The sequence below is a fragment of the Puma concolor genome, chromosome A1, assembly GCF_028749965.1.
Source record: "Puma concolor isolate L17-30 chromosome A1, mPumCon1.1.hap2, whole genome shotgun sequence".
Lineage (NCBI taxonomy): Eukaryota > Metazoa > Chordata > Mammalia > Carnivora > Felidae > Puma > Puma concolor.
The window spans coordinates 125,620,540-125,642,825 of record NC_141667.1 but is presented as its reverse complement, the minus strand read 5'-3'; the positions used below and the strand labels follow the sequence as shown (position 1 = coordinate 125,642,825).

General features: G+C 45.4%; 1 protein-coding gene across 4 annotated transcripts in view; it reads left to right on the top strand.

Annotated features, from left to right (window-relative positions):
- Positions 1-14,555, top strand: part of CTNNA1 (catenin alpha 1) — a 311,490-nt gene extending 296,935 nt beyond the window's left edge. For all 4 annotated transcript variants that reach the window (XM_025924622.2, XM_086702905.1, XM_086702902.1 and 1 more), the window contains exons 12-18: positions 3,327-3,527; positions 4,104-4,255; positions 8,660-8,770; positions 9,877-10,058; positions 10,177-10,282; positions 12,297-12,431; positions 13,311-14,555. In XM_025924622.2, the coding sequence (XP_025780407.1) occupies positions 3,327-3,527; positions 4,104-4,255; positions 8,660-8,770; positions 9,877-10,058; positions 10,177-10,282; positions 12,297-12,431; positions 13,311-13,598 (1,175 nt within the window). In that variant the 3' untranslated portion in view covers positions 13,599-14,555. The remainder of the gene's footprint in view (positions 1-3,326; positions 3,528-4,103; positions 4,256-8,659; positions 8,771-9,876; positions 10,059-10,176; positions 10,283-12,296; positions 12,432-13,310) is intronic.
- The last annotated feature ends 7,731 nt before the right edge of the window (positions 14,556-22,286 follow it).

Genomic DNA, 22,286 nt, shown 5'->3' with positions numbered 1-22,286 from the left:
GCTGAAGTAACTTAAGATTTTAGTTAGCCTGGGTACCTCCAAGCCTCTCGTGTTTGTGCACATTCACTGGAACCTCGCTTCTCCCTTAAGGCTCAAGTGCAGATAACAGGATTGATGTTGTATCCTGGGTATGTGGTAGCCTCAGCTGGATGGGGCTTTCCTAGAGACAGCTGTTCAGTGATGGTAGACACTATTACTTTAGTCAGCTTCCTAAAATAGAAGACTTCCTTTGTTGCTAAAGAATAGCAAGCCCTTCCCTGGTTTAGGTTCACTGGAAGAAAGCCAGTGTGAATTCAAGAAAGTCTAAATTGATTTTTAAAAACATAGGTGTCTAGATGAAGGTTAACAAATCACTGGTGAAAGTTTGGACTGTTTTGCTTAATGAACAAAAAAGAATGTCATGCTTCATTGATTCTAAGATGGGCTTTCTCCCCCATACTAACAATCCTGAAACAAGGATGAGTTTTAAAATCAATGATACAAGAAAACATTGGTTCATAGTTTAGTTAGTGACACTTTTTCTTTCCCTTCCTGCTGCTTTCCTTTCCTTAAACAAAATACAAGTGTAAAATGTTTTAGGTTCAGCAAAAGCAGCAGTTCTTTTTTTTTTTTTAAATGTTTGTTTATATTTGACACAGAGAGAGAGAGACAGAGCATGAGTTGGGGAGGGGCAGAGAGAGAGGGAGACACAGAATCCGAAGCAGGTCCAGGCTCTGAGCTGTCAGCACAGACCCTGACGTGGGGCTTGAACTCACAGACCGCGAGATCATGACCTGAGCCAAAGTTGGACGCTCAACCGACTGAGCCACCCAGGCACCCCTATAAGCAGCAGTTCTTAACCCACAGGTTGGTATGGTGTGCAGGCCCAGTACCACTGTGTTTAGTTTAATTATATAGAAAGTTTGTATATAAAAGATGCTTCCAGTGGGCTCCCCATCCATTCATTCTTATGAATGGTTCAAATAAATATCCTTCCTAAAATTTGTTTATGTAAAAAGTTTAATAGGTTTTCTCTGTTGATAGTACAATGATAGAAACCCTACAGGTCCCCACTTCTTTTTGAATTAGTAGACACAAAATTAGGGTTTTCTTTGCTTTACCGTGGTAATTCATTTTTCTTTTCTGTAATAGGAATTCACACTAGTATTCTGGCTTTCACTGAAAATAATTCATTTAAAGAAAAGAAAGAAAAACTTTTAGAGCAATTTTAAGTTCACAGCATAATTTAAGAGAAGCGTACAGAGATTTTCCATCAGTCTGTAAACCCACACGTGCACAGCCTCATCAGCATGTCCCATCATAGTGGCACACTTGTTACAACTGATGATGTATCCATCATAATAGTGTCATGTAAAGTATTCACTGCTCTAAAAATCCTATATGTTCTGTCTGTTCTTCCTACCCCCTCCAACTCCTGATATTTTTACTACCTCCATAGTTTTGCCTTTTCCAGAATGTCCTATAGTTGGAATAATACAGTATGTAGCCTTTTCAGATTGTCTTCTTTCATTTAGTAATATGTATACAATGTCTTTTCATGGTTTGATAGCTCATTGCTTTTTAGTGCTGAATAAAATTCCATGGTCTGGATTTACCTCATTTTATCCATTCACGTACTGAAGGACACCTTGGTGGTTTCCAAGTTTTGGCAGTTATGAACAAAGCTGTTGTAAACATCTGTGTGCATGTTTTTATGTGGACTTAGGTTTTCAACTCCTTTGGATAAATACCAAAGGAGTGTGATTGCTGGATCATATGGTAAGGGTGCATTTAGTTTTATAGGAAACATGTTTTCACCAACTCTCTTTTTAATTCTTTCACATGGTTATTTCTTTCACATTGTGATTGTTTTCATTTTATGCCACTGTACCTTTAGTCTCGGAACAGAGACCCTTACAGAGTTCCTGTCTCTAGTCTCTTGGGAATTACAAAGGCAGTGCATTGTGGTATACTGTTCTTTGATAGATCTACTAAGTACCACTTGCCTCTGCCTCCATTGGACATGAGAGGAAATAGCACCATGACCACTATCTTAGTTTTAAGTATCTTAAGAGGTCAAGCTTATTGTTCCCTCCCTTCCAGATATTGTCACATATAACTTGACTGAGTATGTTAGCAGAGGCTGTGAGGGAAGGGTAATGGCTTTTGGAAGTCGATTAAATCAGGAAGCAGTCCAGAATAATGACATGTCGATGCATAAGGTGTCCAGGACTGGCAAAGAAATGACCAGATATGTTTCTTAGATTACTTTTGCCCTAATTGTTCTAGCTCTGCCAGAAGAACTAGGGCCATTAGTCTTTCACCTATCCTCTGTGAGTTCTTGCATGTCTTGAAGAAAGCTCCTTTCTGAGCTGGGAGGCAATGGCTAGATGATGACGTGGTGGCTTCCCTTTATGTCACTCTCCAACCAACTTCACAGAGTCTGAGGAGCCCTGTCATTTGGGCCATATCCTCGTGGTCCCTTCAGTTCTGGGTGAGAACATCCCCTTTTACCATTCTGGGTTAGCCCTTACCCATTGACCTCATCCATTTTAATGGCTGTATAGTACCCATAATATATTACCTACTGTCCTTAGACATTTTGGTTGCTTTCACTTTGCTTTTATTATAGATGAAGCTAAAGCTAACTCAGAGGTTCCCAGTATCCAGTGTCAAGAATTTTGCTTTGAGGAAAAATAGGTTTGGTGGGTCCTCAAAATGTCAGCTTAACAGGATTCAAGGGTTTTTGTAAATATCACAGCAAGGTACCCCCTGCACCCATGAGAGGGTTACTAAATGTTTTGCTTTAGATGGGCTTCCTCTATGCCCTCCAGAGGAGGCTTCAGTCTCCTTTCCAGCACCTTCTATCCCAGGGCTGTCCTGGCTTCTTGGGAGATGGTCTGAATACATTGGCATCTACTGAGGGAGGGGCAAGAGAATGGAAGGAATGAGACTTATCGTGAACCCCTCCCTCTGTTTTAGACTTTGTTTTGGACATTAGGTCAGTGAAATTATTTAAAGAGAAGTTAGTAGATTTCTATAATCTGAATTTTCTGCCTGGTTTGCAAAACACCTGTGCCTTAAAAATCTCAGTTGACCTCTGTCTCTCCCTCTTTCTATAAACCTGGAATGCAGATTGTTATTCTTGGAGGTGATTACAGGTTGAGTTTCTGTGGGACAGTTAATCCAGCGGTTAGTCTGGTCTGTTCAGTGAAATGATACATGAAACGCTTTGGCACTGCAGCTGGCACAAAATGAGCACTCAGTGAACAATAGGTGCCAACTTAAAATTTTCCCCTTCTAGTGGAATGCCTTCTCCCTCATTCAGCCTTTTGTTTGTTCTTCAGAGAATCACATTTTGGAAGATGTGAACAAATGTGTCATTGCTCTCCAAGAGAAAGATGTGGATGGGCTGGACCGCACAGCTGGTGCGATTCGAGGCCGGGCTGCTAGGGTCATCCATGTAGTCACCTCAGAGATGGACAACTATGAGCCAGGGGTCTACACAGAGAAGGTCCTGGAAGCCACCAAGCTGCTCTCCAACACAGGTTCGGGGACTTCCTCCCTTCCAGTGCTCCCCACACACAGATGGGTGGGCTGGGCCATCCTGGGAGTTCAGGCCCTGTGGTTAGGAAGGATGAGATCAGGATGTAGATCAGGTCTTCACACAACATGTCTGGGTTGGACATCAGACCTTGAGAAGTTGATCAACTAAATTAAGGCCTTGAAAACCCCTTTCCTTCATGTGTCCCACAGCTAATGATGGGAATAATTCTGAACACAATATTTAAGGTGAATTTTTGAGTAAAGTCTTTTGTTAGTAGATAAATACCAAATTAAGGAGAGTCCTAGTTTTAAGCGAGGCCTCCCGTTAATCTCACTTCAGTTGCTCACCCATCCAAATCCTGTATTGCAAAATCTGGTCAGAGACAAAGATGATTTGAGTCTTGGTAAAATATAGCATTTAATTTATTTCAACTGTAAATACTCCTCACATAGGTAGAGGCAGATGCTCTTCATCATATACCTCACCTCCTCCTGTCTGACTGAGGGATTGAGGGAGGGCTGGTAGAATGATCATGTCTGCTGGCCTAGCAGGATCTGCCCTGCCTCTTTCTCCACAGTCATGCCACGTTTTACTGAGCAAGTAGAGGCAGCTGTGGAAGCCCTCAGCTCGGACCCTGCCCAGCCCATGGATGAGAATGAGTTTATTGATGCCTCCCGCCTAGTGTACGATGGCATCCGGGACATCAGGAAAGCGGTGTTGATGATAAGGGTGAGTAACTGCGTTTCAGACATTTTAACAGCTTCTTTCTTATCATTTGCTAAACTTGAGCAATGCATCATTCTGGAACTCAGCAGATGCGGTGGCAGTATATTAAAACCATGAATCTAAAAGCTGTTAGAATGAGATATATTTAATTATGTTGTCTAAAATGACTTTTACTCGCAAGTTAGAGCCCAAACTTGGGCCAAGAAGGGGAGCTAGTGTGAACTGGCTTTGATGATTTAGTTTCAGGCAAACAGCTACCACACATAGGAGGCTTCTGGTAAGTTAGAGGGATACTAAACAGAATAAAGGCTTTTCGGTTATTTGCAGAGAACGGAGTATTTCTTTAATGCAAGTTGAAGTTACTGTTCACATAGAATACGTTCTCTCTCCTCGAAGGGGTGGCAGGGAGGCAGGAGGCTACTGGGGCCCCAGTGTGTTGAGACTAAGGAGGAGTGCCTGTGGCAGCCCCTTGAGAAACTACTAACCCCTCTGTAATACAGCCCAGGGGCTGGTGCCAGGTCTCACAGCTATCTTTCCCTCGCGATTGATCCCTCACATGCTGTTAGGAGTATGAACGTATTGCTCTGGAAGCTGAGAGCAGGGAGAATTCTCACCAGGCCACCTGGGGGTCCCCCAGGCCTGGGCCGGGCCCTCCTCTAGCTGCCCAGCCTGCCTGCTGCATACATGGCTATTGTGCCGTGTTGTCAGTGTAGTGGGGTCAGGGGAGTGTCATTTACATGGTTTGCTTGTCCAGCCCTTCAAGCTAGGCAGGGATTCTGTCCCATTTTTTTTATCCTCTCAGCTTGGCATCCTGTAGAACCTAGTCAGACCATCAGCTGGAAACAGAGGCCATTTCTAAGGCAGTTGCATCAGGCTGGACCTAGTTCGTATGCAGTGTAGAAATACTTGGGCAAGACTTATACCTCTGGGTAAGGAGGAAAGATAAATGTTCTTGGATTTCCTGGTTGGCTGCTGGCTGTTCCTACAGGTCCCAGGTCCCCTGGACGTGTTGGAGGTTGGGGGCAGGGAATTGGTTGTTCTTGCTTTCTCCATCCCTTCATTCCTGTGCTCAAGAAGAATCCTGGCCTGGTTGAATAACAGGTTAAACCCAGCAGCTCTGTCTCAGTGCTGTGAAGGGATCCCAGGTCACATAAACCACTAGTAATGAACACAGCCCTATTATTCCAGAGCTCTTTTCCATACTGACAGACAGCTAGAAATAAAAAGAACATTAATGATAAAAAAGAGTCATTGGGTGTCTGAGGTTAATGCTTTTGGGGCTTAAAGTGTGACAAAAACTGTGTACATGCCAGGAAATGCATGCAGATCCTAGAGTCCTGTTGTGGGAGAGCAGTCCTTAGAGCAGGCAGGCCTCATAGACTCCTCTTCTAGAGCTGTGTCTGTGAACAGGTGCCTCCTCTCTTATCTTCTCTTAAAACAGAGGTGCTAGTGGTTGATGGTTTTAATTAGCTATAATGTAGATAGTGTGCCCAGCACAGGGCCTGGCAGTGGGGTAGCTGTGCTGGGCACCAGGATGGCCACAGCCCTGGCAGAGGCGTACACAGCCACGTGTGCTAGAGCCAGGGCACAACTGAGGCCTGCGAGGCAGCTACACTGCAGGCCCTGGCTTACTGCTGTGCACTTGGACTCTTCCTATTTGAATTCAAGAATCATCTTTCCATCCCCCAAGCCTCTCAGTCTTGTGTCTTGTCCTCCTCCTACCTCAGCTTGCCTTCCATAGTCACACCTGGTCTTTGTCATTTCCAGTGTCCAGTGTCCTTCTCTGCAGCCCCCACTGTCCAGAATGTGACAGTCCTCTGAGTCTTCCTCACCTGTCACCCTTACCCAACCACGCCTGTCTTTGCTTTGTTCCTTTTCTAGCTTTTTGCATCTCTGGTTAGTTAGTAGACTCTCTTTTGCCCCACTCACTTCCTTATATGGCTTTGCACAATCCTATTCTCTTGAAATCCGCCATCTGCTAAGCCTGGTTGTAGAATAGGGCAGCTGCCCCTACTGTGGTCCCAGAACCAGGCAGCATTGCCCCACAACCCTAGCATCCGAGAATGTTTCAGACCTTCCTGCTCGCCTCCCCCCCTCCCATGGGGCCTGAGGCTGTTTCCTTAGGGTGTGGAGGTGGTCTGGACGTCCCGCCTGCCCCCTGCCAGGTTTCTGCCCATGTACAGCATACAGCACACTGGCATTTCTCCCATCCGTCCTCCTCCTCCTTAGTCTGCTTTGTCCTCGTCTCTTCAGCTCCTTACTAGTGGCATGTCTGGTAGCAAAGCTGTCAGCTTCTTCTCTTCTCACACAGTCCTCATTCCCTTGGGAAAAACATCCAGGGTGACTGTCCTGAGCTCCACACACAACCTTCCACTTTGCCTGCTCTCTCTGGCCACTTGATTACCTAACAAGCATCTGCTAATCTTTCACCCCAACCCTCCTCCACCCAGTCTTCATGGGTTAGTAGATGGCAACCTACCTTCCACTTGCTGAGGCCCAAACCTCGGATTTGCCCTCGATTCCTCTTTTTGTCTCAATTCCCACATCTCTACCTTCACAATAAATAGAGCATCTGAGCACTGCTCCCACTCTGGTCCTGGCCACTAGCATCTCTTACCTGGATTCATGTACCTGCCTCCCTGTTCTCATCCCTTGAAGCCTAGTTTCACTCTCCACAGAGCAGCCCAAGTGATCCTTTCAAGTTTCAGTTAGGTCATGTTATCCACTGCTCAGCACCCTCCACAGGCTGGCTGTGGCTGGCATCAGTCCTTACACTAGCCCACAAGGCCTTCTAGAATTTCATCTGCTGCTGTTCTTCTGGGGCTGTAGTTGATCCTATAACCTGAGGGCAGTGAGCTCAGTCCTTCTGCCATGGCCTCCTTGCTCATCTGATTCCCCAGGTGAGCTCCTGCCTCTGGGCCTTGGTTGTGGTGACTCCCTCCTGCCAGGACACTCCTCCCCCAGGTACCTCCCATGCTCCCTGTTCACATGTCACCTTCTTAGGAAACCTTTCCTGACCACCCATATGAAATTACAATCCTCACTGCTTTATTGATTTGTATCACTGATCGCTTTCTGATGTCTCATAAAATTCACCTTCTCATTTTGTTTATTGTCATTTCTCCCCTTAGAATATATGCAAGAGCAGGGATCTTTGTGTTAGTCATTTTGTACCTCCAAGGCCCAGAACAGTACTTGGCACACACGTACTCAGAATGAAAGAATAGAATGTATTTGGTTTTCTTGGCAAGAATAGTTCTTTGGTCTGTGATGGACTAGCCAGGGTGGAACAGAAGCAGAGATCTTATCAGGAGGCCTTCCTTGGAGAACGCTCCTTCACAGGCCATTCTAAATGGCCCAGGGTGGTGTACTGTTTCACACTGCCAAGTCAGAGAAACTCTAGGATCTTGCATTCATGTGTTCCTTCCAGCTTGCTGGTGCCTGGGGTGACTGCCGCTGTCCTTACCTCATCCCATTGAGGGAAAGGCTCAGCCTTTGCATGTGTACAAACCCAAGATAGTTTTGGCCGGGCCAGATGCTTCCTCACCCATCCTCTCTTTTGAGCCTCACAGCGAGCCCTTGGGCTGGGCTTGGATTAGGTCCTGGTGCAGATGAGGGACTCCCCTCAGTGCCCTCCTGTCACAGGCCGGCCAGCTGGGCCAAGAGCCAACCCCAGCTGTTATGCCTGCTGCCCTGTTACTGATAACTTCCAGAAGACAACATTATGTTTCAAGTCAGCAGCTAATCATCGGAGGCTGGAGGTTGTGCAAAATAAGAATTTTATTCCATAATTAAAGCAAACAGCTGGGACTGGTATTCAGGACCTTTGGTATATACTCAGACCTCACCTGCCATTTTCTTTTTGTTTTGATCAAAGTCAAACAAAAAAAAACCATAAAAATACATTGCCTATTTGTACTCCTCAAAGCAGTATCCTAAGAGAAAGCCTAGCATGAGTTAATTCACTAATTTTCTTTTTGTCATAAAATGAGAAGGTTAGAAGAATCTGCTAATGTTTGGTACTTCTCTTTTCACTACAGTACCTTTTCTACCCAAGATAATTCTCACCTTTGTGTTAGGATACAAGTGTTAGAGGAGTACATTATGTCAAATAGAGTCCTGACTCTGGTGAAAGTTGAAGCCCTAATCTCCCATAAAGAAAGCCCTAGACTCTTTGGGAATTGTTGATGTGGTACCTTCACCTGGTGATTGTTGGACCAGACACCCCACATGTGCATTAGTGAGGCCAGGGTCTTGGACAAAGAATGATTTTAACTACATCGCTGGAACATGGCACATGAAAATCCAGAATTCTGGGTGTTCATACATTGGGCCCAGAGGCTTGGAATAGCTGAAGGCCAAAGGCCCAGGGTTGTGTCTGACTTGTACTTTCTGTGTTGATGGTAGACCCCTGAGGAACTGGATGATTCTGACTTCGAGACAGAAGACTTTGATGTCAGAAGTAGGACAAGTGTCCAGACAGAAGATGATCAACTGATTGCTGGCCAGAGTGCCCGGGTAAGGGACAAGTTTGACTTGTTTTCCCTGTCCCTCTGGGAACTCGGCGTTTTTCTCTTCCAGGAAAACACTCTTGATTTTGAGAACACCATTTTCCCACTCTTTCTCTGGCAGCAGGACTCAAGTTAACCTAAGTTGTGGCACATGCTAGTCAGATATAGGTTCCTCCAGAATGTCTCCTCAGCTGGGAGCAGAGAGGAACATGGCACTGTGCCTCAGCTGTGCCCTGGGGCTTTGGTTTATGACAGAGCCCTGCATCAGGCAAGCCCTAGATCCAGTCAATGTAATGTTTGTTAAAAAGGATTGTGAAATTCGAAAAAGATTGCTGTCTTTGCCCATATCAATGCTACCATGGGTATAAACGATTTAATTATTCATGGGTTAAAAAAAAAACAACAGTGGTACATTGAAGAAAATCATTCAGAGCCATTGCATTCATTTGAGTCATTAAATCTTCAATCAATAGCATTTATGTTTTTGGGAGGATGCCAAGAAATATTTCTATGGAGTCTTTTTCCCCTCCTTAGAAATTATTTTGAACAGCGAATGCATCCTTGCTTTGGGCCCCACTCCATCATGAGCACTTGGGGAAGCTGAGTGGGGAGAAGCCCAAGGCTTAGGAGTCTGTGGACCTTGAGGTGGGCACCAGGCCTCCAGGTGCTGCTTTGATAAGGTTTAAATGCCATGTCAAGTAACTAAAAGTAGCAGCACCAGAAATGCCCAGTCAGGACCCACAAGGCAAAGGGCTCCATGCATCAGCCCCTTCTCTTAAGTCCTCTCCCCATGGCAGCAGGCAGAGGATAAAATTCTAAAGAATTAAGTTAAGCAGGTTCTGTTTCTATACAGGTGTGATCTCCAACCTTCCCTATTAGCCTTCTAATCCCTCACACTGTTTTCCTCCACACAAAAACTTAAAAGTGGGTCGGAAATTCAGGCTGCTGTAAACTTCTCAAAATAAGAAGAAATGGACCTTTAGGCAAAATGAAACCTATTAAAGTATTATCCTACCTGTGTCATAGATTGCTTGGTAGAAATATTTGTGGCTAATGCACTGTGAGAACTTCATATTCTCTTTATGTAAGAGCTTTCTGTGCTTCTGATTTCAGGCGATCATGGCTCAGCTTCCCCAGGAGCAAAAAGCAAAGATTGCAGAACAGGTGGCCAGCTTCCAGGAAGAAAAGAGCAAGCTGGATGCTGAAGTGTCCAAATGGGACGACAGTGGTAATGACATCATCGTGCTGGCCAAGCAGATGTGCATGATCATGATGGAGATGACGGACTTCACCCGGTGAGCCGTGCCCGCCCCCCACCAATTGCACGGAGGGGAGCACTAGGCTACTTGCAGAAAATCTTACTTTTCTGTTCATCTTCAGCTACATACAATGATCCTTATGCTTTTTTGTCAGAGGTAAAGGACCGCTCAAAAATACATCAGATGTGATCAGTGCCGCCAAGAAAATTGCTGAGGCGGGATCCAGGATGGATAAGCTCGGCAGAACCATTGCAGACCACGTGAGTGACAGGCTTGCTTCTTGGGTTCCTGAATTCATCACGGGACTGAGGGAGCCCAGCCAGGTCCATCCCAAGGTGGTGGTGACAAGATTTTTCTTGGAACACAGCACTCTGCTCCTAAAACTGTTCTTAACTCGTCAACTTGCTTGGTTAATACCAACATAGATTTTTAAAGGATATCTGAATTCCTCTTTGTTCTTTGCCGTGTCTTAGCAGGCAGGCAGGACCAACTTGCATTAGAGCACCTCTTTGGAGCAGATGTGTGTGTCCTGCCAGTCATTACTGTGCAATGCTATTGCTTCTCTTTTCCTGCAGACCTTCAGCCTGGGGCAAGAGCTGCTTCTGTGGATCCTCACACACTGAATGAGCCTAGATAGACTTCTGCACTGCTTGTTCTTATTTATTTATTTATTTTATTTTTATTTATTTATTTTTTTTTTAATTTACATCCAAATTAGCATATAGTGCAACAGTGATTTCAGGAGTAGATTCCTTAATGCCCCTTACCCATTTAGCCCGTCCCCCCTCCCACAACTCCTCTAGTAACCCCCAGTTTGCTCTCCATATTTATGAGTCTCCTCTGTTTTGTCCCCCTCCCTATTTGTATATTATTTTTGCTTCCTTTCCCTTATGTTCATGTTTTGTCTCTTAAAGTTCTCATTTGAGTGAAGTCATAGGAATTTTGTCTTTCTCTAATTTCACTTAGCATAATAATACCCTCCAGTTCCATCCACGTAGTTGCAAATGGTAAGATTCCTTTCTTTTTGATTGCCGAGTTATATTCCATTGTATATATATATACCACATCTTCTTTATCCATTCACCCATTGATGGACATTTAGGCTCTTTCCATACTTTGGCTATTGTTGAAAATACTGCTGTAAACATTGGGTGCACTGCTTGTTCTTAACCACTGAGCCTTCGTCTCTTTTCCTTTGTCAGAAAATGTGGTTCCTATTTCCTCATTTACAGCACATTTCCCTGGATGCTCTAAGATTTACCAGTGGGGACCATGTTTGCACATTATAGTTTTTCTCCACAGATCCAGACCTGCCTCCCCACCCCTCATCAGCCACTTTTCCTTGAAGCATCTAGGCTATAGGATGAATGGTAGTGGTTCCTCACCACCCAAGCCAAAGATTTAGAAGCCATTTTTGACTCACCTCTTTCATGAAATCCAGGACTAAGCCCTGGTGCTTCTCCTGGCTACACTTAATTGTGACAACATCCAGTGTTTTCCTTTCTGCAACCACCAGTTCAGCCCAAACCTCCACAGCCTGTATCTGGACTGCTGTGGCCTGTCCCCACCGATGCTGCCATCCACTCCCTTCTGCACACAGCCACCAACACCATCTTTTTGTAGCATCATCTTAACGTGCAGATCAGATATGGCTCTGTGCTTCCTCAGTAGCTTCTTAGAAGAAAATGCAGAAGCTCCAGCATGGTCCATAGGCCTATTTTATACCACCTGCTGACTCTGCACTCCAGCCTCACAGGAGGGAAGCATTTGCCGTAAACACTTGAGAGAGGTGCTCTATTTCAATGTTGGGATGAAACCTCCTAAAGTCACCCTGAGCTTAGGCAGCAAGACAGGAATTGGGCTGCTCTTGAGTTTCTCTGTGACTAGTCAAGACCTCACCATTCCCAGGTACTCTTTTTCTCACTTTGGTTTACTCATCCTCCATCTTTGCCTCAAGTGAACATTTCCTTTTATCAGATGTTTATAGTTTTCATCACAGTTTTGACCACATAAAGTGCCCCTAGCAGAAGAGCTATTTGGATGGTTATTATGTAGCTCCAAGCACTCTTGTCTCCAGAACCAGGCTTTTGCTTGCTGAGGTTTTTTTCTCACCTTGAGGGGCATGGGCCCTGCAGAGAGCAGTTTAGGGCTGGATAACTCATGTCTCTTGCCCTTTACTCCAGCAAGGAGAGAGGCGTCATGTCGGTGGCACCTGGGGGTGGGATGTGTTAGAGCCTGGAACTCTCAGGGCTGAACCTGCTGCTCTTCCTTCAGTGCCCCGACTCAGCCTGCAAGCAGGACTTGCTGGCCTACCTGCAGCGTATCGCCCTCTACTGCCACCAGCTCAACATCTGCAGCAAAGTCAAGGCTGAGGTGCAGAATCTCGGTGGAGAGCTCGTTGTCTCTGGGGTAAGTTTTATCCATGGAACAAAGTGATTGTTGGTAATATGCTGGCCTTTTTCCAAAATGAAAGTGGCCTCCTGTCCGCACACACTCCTTAGCTGCCCAGCAACTGGGAAAGTGTGTTGTGGTGGAGCCCATGGTGGCAGTGCCCTGCTGAACTGCAGTGCTATTAGGCATGGTGCAGTTGGTGACAGCTGGGAGCCATTACAGGGCTGGCCTCTTGCTGGGATAAAGTATTTTTACCTTCCTTGCTGTTCTTCCCCCCAGAGAGGAATTGAACCTGTTCAAAAATGCCAAGATTATATAGATATGCTTTCTTAGACTTCCTCCACCCTTCTCACTTGAGTATTATCTCTTCCCCTTGTCTGTTCCCCATGCCACAGTTCTGGACCCCTTGTCACATTGGGCAGGGCAAAGAGGATGTCTTGCTTGACTTGCTGGGCTCCATAGATTCCCTGTAGCTTCTGCTAATCTCCTGGGATTTCATTTTCAAAGAATTACTTTGTATGTGGGGCATATTGGTGCCCCCGCGTGTGGGGAGCTTGTATCCATACTGAGAGAGGAAATGCCCTGGATCATGACTGAAAAAGCATCCTCGTCAGTGCTGGTGGTTACAGCTCTGCAATCAGTTAGAAAGAGACCATCTTCCTCCAGCTTCCTAGAGTGAATAAAGATTTGTTGAAAGGGGGGGATGGCGCCTTATGTTTTTTGATTCTACTCCCTTTACTTCCAAATGGCTGAAACCTATGTATTTTCAGGTTTTTTGGGTAAGGTCAGTAGCCACTGGGAGAGCTAATCAGGAACACGGCTATTGCCTAGGCCCCTGGTGCACACGGGGCTGAAGGTCAGACTTGTGTTCCTCACTGCCCCATCTGTGCCTCTTAGGTGGACAGCGCCATGTCCCTGATCCAGGCTGCCAAGAACTTGATGAACGCGGTAGTGCAGACGGTGAAGGCATCCTATGTGGCCTCCACCAAATACCAGAAGTCTCAGGGTATGGCTTCCCTCAACCTTCCAGCTGTTTCGTGGAAGATGAAGGCACCTGAGAAAAAGCCCTTGGTGAAGAGAGAGAAACAGGATGAGACACAAACCAAGATTAAACGGGCATCTCAGAAGAAGCATGTGAACCCTGTGCAGGCCCTCAGCGAGTTCAAAGCCATGGACAGCATCTAGGGCCACCCTGCCCAGCTGCCCCCACTCTTTGGGGCTTCTAAAGATCAGTCACGGCTCTTCACTCAAATATATTTGCTAAATAGAACACTGATGTTAGATTCCACAGAGAAATAGGCAGATTTTAAACCTGGCCAGGTGGTGAATTTTTGGCAAGGACATACTTGTGTTTAAATTGGTTAAAAATACTTTTGGAATTCAGGAACTTATTTCTAGCTATATTTTTATAAGGTTAAATAAAAATAAAAATTCCATAACCAAAGAGAAACTCACATTAACTTGTTAGTGATACTCTTGACTGAGTTCTCAGTGTGGCATTGGGGTTTGAGATGCCGTATTGGAGTCAACCTGGGTTCAGTGAGGGGGCCTCCACCAAGTCCTGGGTTCCGGGGGGGCGCAGGGAGGGGGGCTGGCTGGTATCACATGACCAGACATGTTCCAGTGTAAACTGCCTGGGCATCTTAGGCAGGTGTGCCGGGAGAAGGAACGTTCCCAGAAAGGTCTTGGAGGGACAAGCCACATGAAGCTCAGTAAAACGTAATGTATCATGAAGAAAACTGATTACTCTCTTTATGACATGAAATGAGAATTTTAATGCCTGGTTACAATTACTAATGTACTCTGCTGCAGGACATTAATAAAGTTGCTTTTTTTCAGACTAGAATGTTGTGATGCCCTAATCAGAACATGCTTTTTTTTTTTTTTCCCTTTCCTCAGCTTCAAATGCAAATTCATCATTGGGCTCACTTCTAGTAATTGCAGTGTTTCCTGCCTTGGGCTTTGCAACAGAAGCCTGACAAAATAGTGTTTGCTTAGGCAATAATTTAGACTTTACCTTATTTGTGATTACTACAGCGATTACTATAGCTACGAGGTATAATTTTACTGTCTTATTTAAATTTTATTAATCTGAATGTTTTTTACACTAACTTTTCCCAATAAAGTCCACTATGAAACCAAGTCTGAGAGGCCAAAGTTGTTTTCTTTGCCTTCCAGAGGAGTTGGGTTTTACATTAAACATCTCTTGGATTTGCCCACAGTATCTGTGGTGCTCCCAGCCCTCCTGGTATCCCTGTGCTCAGGGCAGAGTGTTACCCAACACGGGAAACTACCTGTGGCTCCAGGCTGTGAGGTGCATGGGCATGGCCTTGTAGTTTCTGTGGCAGCCCACTAGGGAAGGACTCACCCTCCTTAGGAACTCCCTTGTTCAAGCTTCAGGTGCAGGTCAAAACCTTGGAGCCATCCATGTCTGTTCTGAAATGTCCTACCAGCTTATAACTGTGGTAACAGCTGCCCTGTCCCTTCCCAGCACACAGTCCCCAAGTCCTCTTCCTCACTTCCATTCCTGTCAGCTATGTCCCCACCACTCTGGTACCGTCTATTCCACCACCAAATGCAGTGGCTCTTTGTCTCATCAATGTCACCATATAAGTGGGCCAGGTGGACGCTTCCGCCCACCCGCCCCACGCCCCTCACTTGACTTCTAGAACACCTGACTTTGGTCTTGTCCTCCTTACCGGCTCCTCCTCCTCCTCGTTGTTCAAAGTTGTGCAGTCCCAGGGCTCAGGAGCTGGGCTGCTTCTCTCTCTGGCTCTGCTTTTTCTGATCTTAACCACGCTCCTGGCTTTAAATACCAAATGCTAACTTCTCTCAGAACTTGACTCTTGAACTCTCCACTTGGATGTCTTCATCAGTATCTGAAACTTGAGCTGTCCGAATTCTTTAAAATGTAGGCGGGTCCAACGGATACTGCTTCTGTTGCTATCACCTGGTCTAAGCTGTCATCACTGTGTGAATTATTGTGTAAAAATTTCACCAAAACTTAGTAGCTAAAACAACACTCATTTCAGTTTCTGTCCAGAATCCAGGAGTAACTTAGTGGGAGGGTCTGACTTGGGGTCTCATGAAGCTGCAATGTCTGAGGGCTTGACAGACTGGGGGCTCTGCTTCTGGGCTCCTTCATGTAGCAGTTGGCAGAAGGCCTCACTCACCCCATGCCACGTGGGCCTTCCCATACAACAGCTCACTTTCTGGGGTAGCTGGCTTCCCCCAGAGGGAATGATCCAGAGAAATTGGCAGCCAGAAAAGATAATGGCAACCAGATGGAAGCTGCAGTGTTTTTTTTTTTTTTTTAAACTTGATCTCAAAAAAAGTGATAAATCATCACTTCCACTGTATTTTGTTGGTCACACAGACCGCCCCCCACCCAGATGCACTGTGACAGGGGACAGCACCCGGGGGCAAATGCCAGGAGCTGGGCTCCCACAGTCCTCTGTACCAGGACCACTGCAGTACCGTTCCCCCACCCGCAAGCTTTCCTTATCATGCTGTTTCCTCACTGCACTCCCCATGGGAGTGCACAGTAACCCCTATAAATGGGTCCCATAGTGTCATTCTCTTAGCTCAAACGTTCCACAGGCTTCATTTCCAGTAAAAGCTGAAGTCCTAAATGATGGGCATGGTCTCTTGCCTGTCTGGCCTTTAACTCTTGGCATTCACCCTTTGCGCTTGTGCTCCAGCCGCCTGAAGGGCACTTCCCCCAGAGATTTCCCTGTGCTTCCTTAGGGTCTCTTTCAGGCATCTTGTTCAAAGTTCTCTGACCTGCAACACCTCCTCTGATAATGCCATACCCTGCCCTCTCTTCACAGTGTGTGTATCTGGGTGGGAATCCATTTTGTTCCTCACTGACTTTCCAAGGCCCTAGTCACAGAGTGAGCAGCTGCCCTGGGACGGCCAGCAGGGCTGAGCCCACAAGGCACTGGCCTCCTTTTGCTCAGTCCCTCCCTGGGCTGAGTCGGGACCCACACTTGGGCCGTTCCCAAAGCTTTTGTTGCCATCATTTGGTTTCATTCCACAACTCTTCCACCCTGAGCTCTGATCTAAGTCTGTCCCCTGTTATTTCATCACCCGACCTGCTGGCTGCCCTACAGCCTCACCCCCTTCCCATCTCAGCTTCCCCCCAACCCATCCACTGCTCTCCAGCAGAGTCCAACTCCCCACTCATCATCTGAGCTGCTGCAAAGCTTCTTAAATCAGCCTACCTCAGCCCCCAACATCCATTATCCATTCTCACCTAATAGCAAAGGAATCTTCTGGAAATATCTCCTCAAGAGTCAACAAGCAGGTGTCTCTGCAGAACCTGGCAGACTGTGGCACTGTGACCCTGCCCTAAGTACCCAAACTGCCTCCTGGAGGCGGTTCCTGGGACACCTCTGTGCTCCCCTGTCACAAGCATGTCCTGGTCATCACCTTTGCCATATGGTCATCCCAGGCTTAATACCATTACTTACTTTAAAAGATGAACTTACTTCTCCTCCTCCTAAGCAGTATCTGGAATCATGTTGATGTGCTATTTTTTTTTCTAGCATACATTCAGATAACATTTTAATAAATGTTCGTGTATCACCTAAAAACTTCTTGTACCACAGTGGCGAACACCGGCCCACAGCTTTCCCCGCTCCCCCAGGCCCTGACCCGGCCCTCTCCACCATAGCCCTTGTTACATCGGTACAGGCGCTCATGGGACCACCCTGCATTCTGCTGGAGAACACAGTGTCAGTCTTGTTCAGCCTACTGTCCAGCAAAGCACCTGGCACGTGCTTGAGAAAGAGCTGCTGACCCATTCGCTGATTTAAACCTTCCAGCAGAAGATAAATGGAAGGCACAAAACAGGCAAGTGAGGAGACAACAGAAATCCTCACAGGAAATTTCCTGCCAGGAAATCCTCACAGGCCACGATCTAAAGCTGCATGGCCCAGGCTGAGGCAGAGGGAGACTTGCCCCACCGCCTCCTTGGGGGTATTCACTCCACCTTTGCCACAAAAACTGTTTCCCCTCACCATCCTGAGGCTTCTTGCTTCTCAGTCAGGGCAGACATAACCCTGGGTTACCTCCCTCAGGTAAGGTCTGACCAGCTCCCTTCCTGACGGCACCTCACCAGCCTGGCCACTGCCTGCACATAGGGCTGCAGAGCCTGGTGATCGCCCTGCGGTGCCCCTCATGGCCCCCGACAGGCACTTCGAAGGTCTCACCTAATTCTCACCACTGAACGATCACTCAACCCCGCTGAGGGAAGAGAGAAGCTGCCATGTGCTGAGTACCCCCACCCCAACCCGCCTCATCCTAACAACCTGTAAGGGTTGGTGCTGTTACCAACCCTCTGACTTTACAGCTGAGGGGACTGGGTCACAGAGTTGTGAAGCCCATCTCCCGAATCCACAAAAGTCTGCCTCTGAGCTTCAAGATCTAATACTCCTAAAGCCTCAGACGACCATCCCTTCTGGGCCACACACAAGATAGGGCAGGGGCATGATGCACCCCCGCCCCAGCTTTTCTCCCAGGAGGCTGCCTCAAGCCCCCACATCCCTGCACCCGGTCCTTGGGGCTCTTGGGGCCCCTGGCCAACTCAAGGGTTGTGCCCAACTCTCCCTTCCAGTTCCTGCCTCCCAGGATTTCCTTCCTCCATCTTTCTCATCAGCAGACAAAATCTGATAGACCCCACAGTTATTAATACAAGGACAGGGGTGCGTGGGTGGCTCAGTTTGGTTAAGTATCTAACTTCGGTTAGATACTTATGATCTCATGGCTCGTGAGTTTGAGCCGCGTGTCGGGCTCTGTGCTGACAGCTTGAAGCCTGGAGCCTGCTTCAGGTTGTCTGTCTCTCTGCCCCTCCCCTGCTCGCATTCTGTCTCTCTCTCAAATATAAAATTAAAAAAAAAAAAAAAAAAAAAGGCAAGGACAATACAAAGAGCTTCCTTTGAGTCCCGTTTCCTACCCCATGCACACTTCAGGCCCACTTCTCGCCCTTCTCCCCAGGGCACACCATCCTGGCCAGCCTCCTCTTTAGTAGCATGTGATGCTGGGGGACGCTCAGTCCCTGTGTGTCCCACACCCGTCCCCCATCCCTGGCCCTGATCTTGTCTCCCGGCTCCTTCTCCTCTTGACCTCTAATGTTGAGGTGACCAGGCCTCAAACCTTGGTCCTCTTGACCTCCTTATGTGATGGTTCCTAGGTCATGGGCTGCTGGGAAATGCTTAACCACCAGCTTTCCAGGATGGGGAGGGAAGGGGCTGCATACACACATTTGTTTATTACACGTTTTACTCCTACAAAGGGATTGTAGTACCCAATTCACAAATAACCAAATATGCAATACTCTTTACTATAAATTCATATGGCCAACTTCATTCTCATGAAAGGCTTTCAGTGACTTTTGCTGAAATTGCATCCATACCCAACCTATGGTTGCCACAGACAAATGATTCTAGTCCTGCCATGAAAGTTGGTTGCTATTCTGTTTTCCTTAAGGAGCAAGAAGAAGGTGAAGCAACAATAACATATGATGGAATCACACTTTTTCATGAATGACTTCTCTGCTCAATCAGATAATAGCTGTCAAATACTGTAAGACAACATCATCAATTTTTTGTGCTGTCTATAGATGCCCCACTTTTAGGTTTAATAGGCAGTATGAACATTTTCTTGATCACTTTAAGTCTAGATAATCAACACAACAATAAATCAAGTCTGGATTTGTAGTATTTCCTACATTGCACGGTATAAAGACACCCACATGAGATTTTCAGCCACCAGCATGATGTCCTGAAGGTGGAGTTGGGAAGGTAAGCACTGGAGGGCACCGTTATGTAGTATTTGTAAAGAAAAAATCACATAAACAGACCCGCTCAATTCAAACCCATGTTGTTCAAGGGTCAGCTGTAATCTTAAGAGTATAGATGATAATTAGTAAAGGATGAGTTTTGAATGTTTATTGCTTAAAGTTTTAATTTTACATACAGTAAAACTCACTTCTGGTGTACAATTGTACGGATTTGGACAAATACACAGAGTTGCATAACCACCACAGTCAAGGTACAGAAGAGTTCCATCCCCCTGCAGATTGCCTGAGCTAGCCCAATGTAGTAGAAACGCCCCGTAAGTCCTAGCCAAACCATTTCCTTGGAGTTTTATCTTTTCTCGAATGTCATATTAATGGAATTGTGTGGCATGTAGCCTTTTGAGTCTGGCTTCTTTCACTCAGCATCATGTGTTTCCAATGTACGTCAATCACCAGCTCACTGCTTCCTGCTGCAGAGCACTGCCTGCATGGCCCAGTTTGTCTATCCAGTTACCAGATGAGGGACATTTGAATTGTTTGTAGGTTTGTTCGTTTAACAAATAAAGGTGATATAAACATTTGTGTAAAGCTTTTGTATGAACCTAGATGTTTATTTTGGGTAAATACCTAGGAGTGAGACTGGTATCTTATACGGTAAAGTATACAACTTTATAAGAAACTACCAAACCAGGGGCACCTGGGTGGCTCAGTTGGTTAAGCATCTAACTTCAGCTCAGGTCATGATCTCACGGTTTTTGAGACTACGTCAGGCTCTGTGCTGAAGCTCAGAGCCTGGAGCCTGCTTTGGATTCTGTCTCCCTCTCTCTCTGCCCCCCTCCCGTGCCCCCATTCATGATCTGTCTCTCTCTCTCACTCGCTCAAAAAATAAACATTAAAAAAAAAAAAAGAAAAGAAACTACCAGACTATTTTCCATATTCGCTACATCATTTTGCATTCCCGAGGGGAATGTGTTTATTCCAATCATGCTGCATCCTCACCAGAATGTGGTGGTGTCAAGTTTTTTATTTAGGTTTTTATTTTTCATTTTAAGCCATTTTCATAGATATGTCATAGTATCTTGTGGCTTTAAATTGCATTTCCCTAACAACTAATGATGGTGAGTGCCTCTTGACATGCTTGTCTGTCACTTGTGTATCTTCTTTGGAGAAATGTCTTTTCAAATCTCTTGCCTTTTTTTTTTTTTTTAACTGGGTTGACTTTTTTTATTGATGAGTTTTGAGGATTATAAATTATGGATATGAGGCCTTTTCAGGTATGTGATTTACACTTATTTTCCCCCTGTTTATGGCTTATCTTTTTATTTTCTTCATTTCCTTCACAGAAGAAGCTTTTAACTTTGATGTAATCTCATGTTTTCATTTTTCACTTTCTGAATTGTACATTTGGGGTTGTATTTAAGAAATCTTAGCCTCACTCAAGGTCACAAAGACTTCTTTCCTGTTTCCTTCTAAAAGTTCTGTAATTTTCCATTTGGGTCTATGATTGGAACTAACTTTTGAGTGAAATAAGAAGACAGGTAGAGGTCAAGGTTCATTGTAAAAGACATGACTGTCCAGTTGTCTCAGCACTGTTTATCCAAAAGACAAACGTTGCTCCACTGAAATGTCTTTGTACCTTTGTCAAAAATCCAGTAACTATATTGGTGTGGGTGTATTTCTATTTACTGTGATTCACGGGTCTGTTCTTGATTACCCCATCTTTGTGGTCAGACTTAACACCAGCCGGTGTGAGTCCTCCAACATTTTCCTCTTTTTCAAGACTGTTAGCTATTCCCATTCCTTTGCATTTCCATGTAAATTTTCAAATCCTACTCTCGAGATCTAAAAAATTCCTGCTGGGATTGAACTGAATCTATAGATTAATTCGGGGAGTGGAGGAAAGTCTTCCAACCCATGAATCCATTTATAGTTGAGGCTTGAACAACACAGGTTTGAACCGCACACATCCACTTATAGGTGGGTTTTTTTCAATAAATATGAAGAGCACTGTAAATACGTTTTCTTTTCCTTAGGTTTTTCCTTAATAACATTTTCTTTTCTCTGGTTTATTGTAATATATAATACATATAACATACAAAATATGTGTAAATTGGCTATGTTACTGGTAAGGCTTCTGGTCAATAGTAGGCTGTTAGTAGTTAAGTTTATGAGAAGTCAAACTTTATACACAGATTTTCAATTGCACCAGGGGTCAGAACACCAACCTCCACACTGTTCAAGGGTCAACTGTATTTAGATCTTACTTCTTTCATTAGTGTTTTAGTTTTCGGCATAAAAATCCTGCACATATATTGCCAGATTTATGCCTATTTGTTTCGGTGCTACTGTATTTTTTTAAAAATTTTTGAGAGAGAGGGAGTGAATGCATGTGAGTGGGAGACACATTTTTTTCTTAATTTTTTTTTAGAGAGAGCACAAGCAGGGAAGAGGGCAGAGGGAGAGAGAGAATCTTAAGCAGGCTCCACACTCAGCACAGGGCTATACGCAAGGCTCAATCCCACAACCCAAGGATCACGGCATGAACCAAAATCAAGAGTCAGATGCTCAACCGACTGAGTAACCCAGGCGCCCCTTGGTGCTACTGTAAATGGTACTGTTTTTAAAATCTTGCTTTCAGGGGCGCCTGGGTGGTGGTTCAGTCAGATGAGCATCTGACTTCAGCTCAGGTCATGATCTTGTGGTTTAGAGTTCAAGCCTCATGTCAGGCTCTGTGCTGAGAGCTCGGATTCTGTTTTGAGCTGTGTCTGCTTCGGATTCTGTGTCTCCCTCTCTCTCTTCCCCTCCCCTGCTCAATGCTCTGTCTCGCTCTGTCTCAAAAATAAATACAAACATTAAAAAAAAATTTTTAATCTTGTTCTCAATTGTTCCTTGCTGGTATACAGAAATATAATTGATTTTTGTACATTACCTTATATCTTGTATTCTTGCTAAACTCACCGTCAGTTCTATGAGATTTTTGTACATCGCATGGGATTTTCTACATCACGTGTCTTCATAAATAGAGACAGTTTTATTTCTTCTCTTTCATTCTGTATGTCTTTTCATTTTCTTGC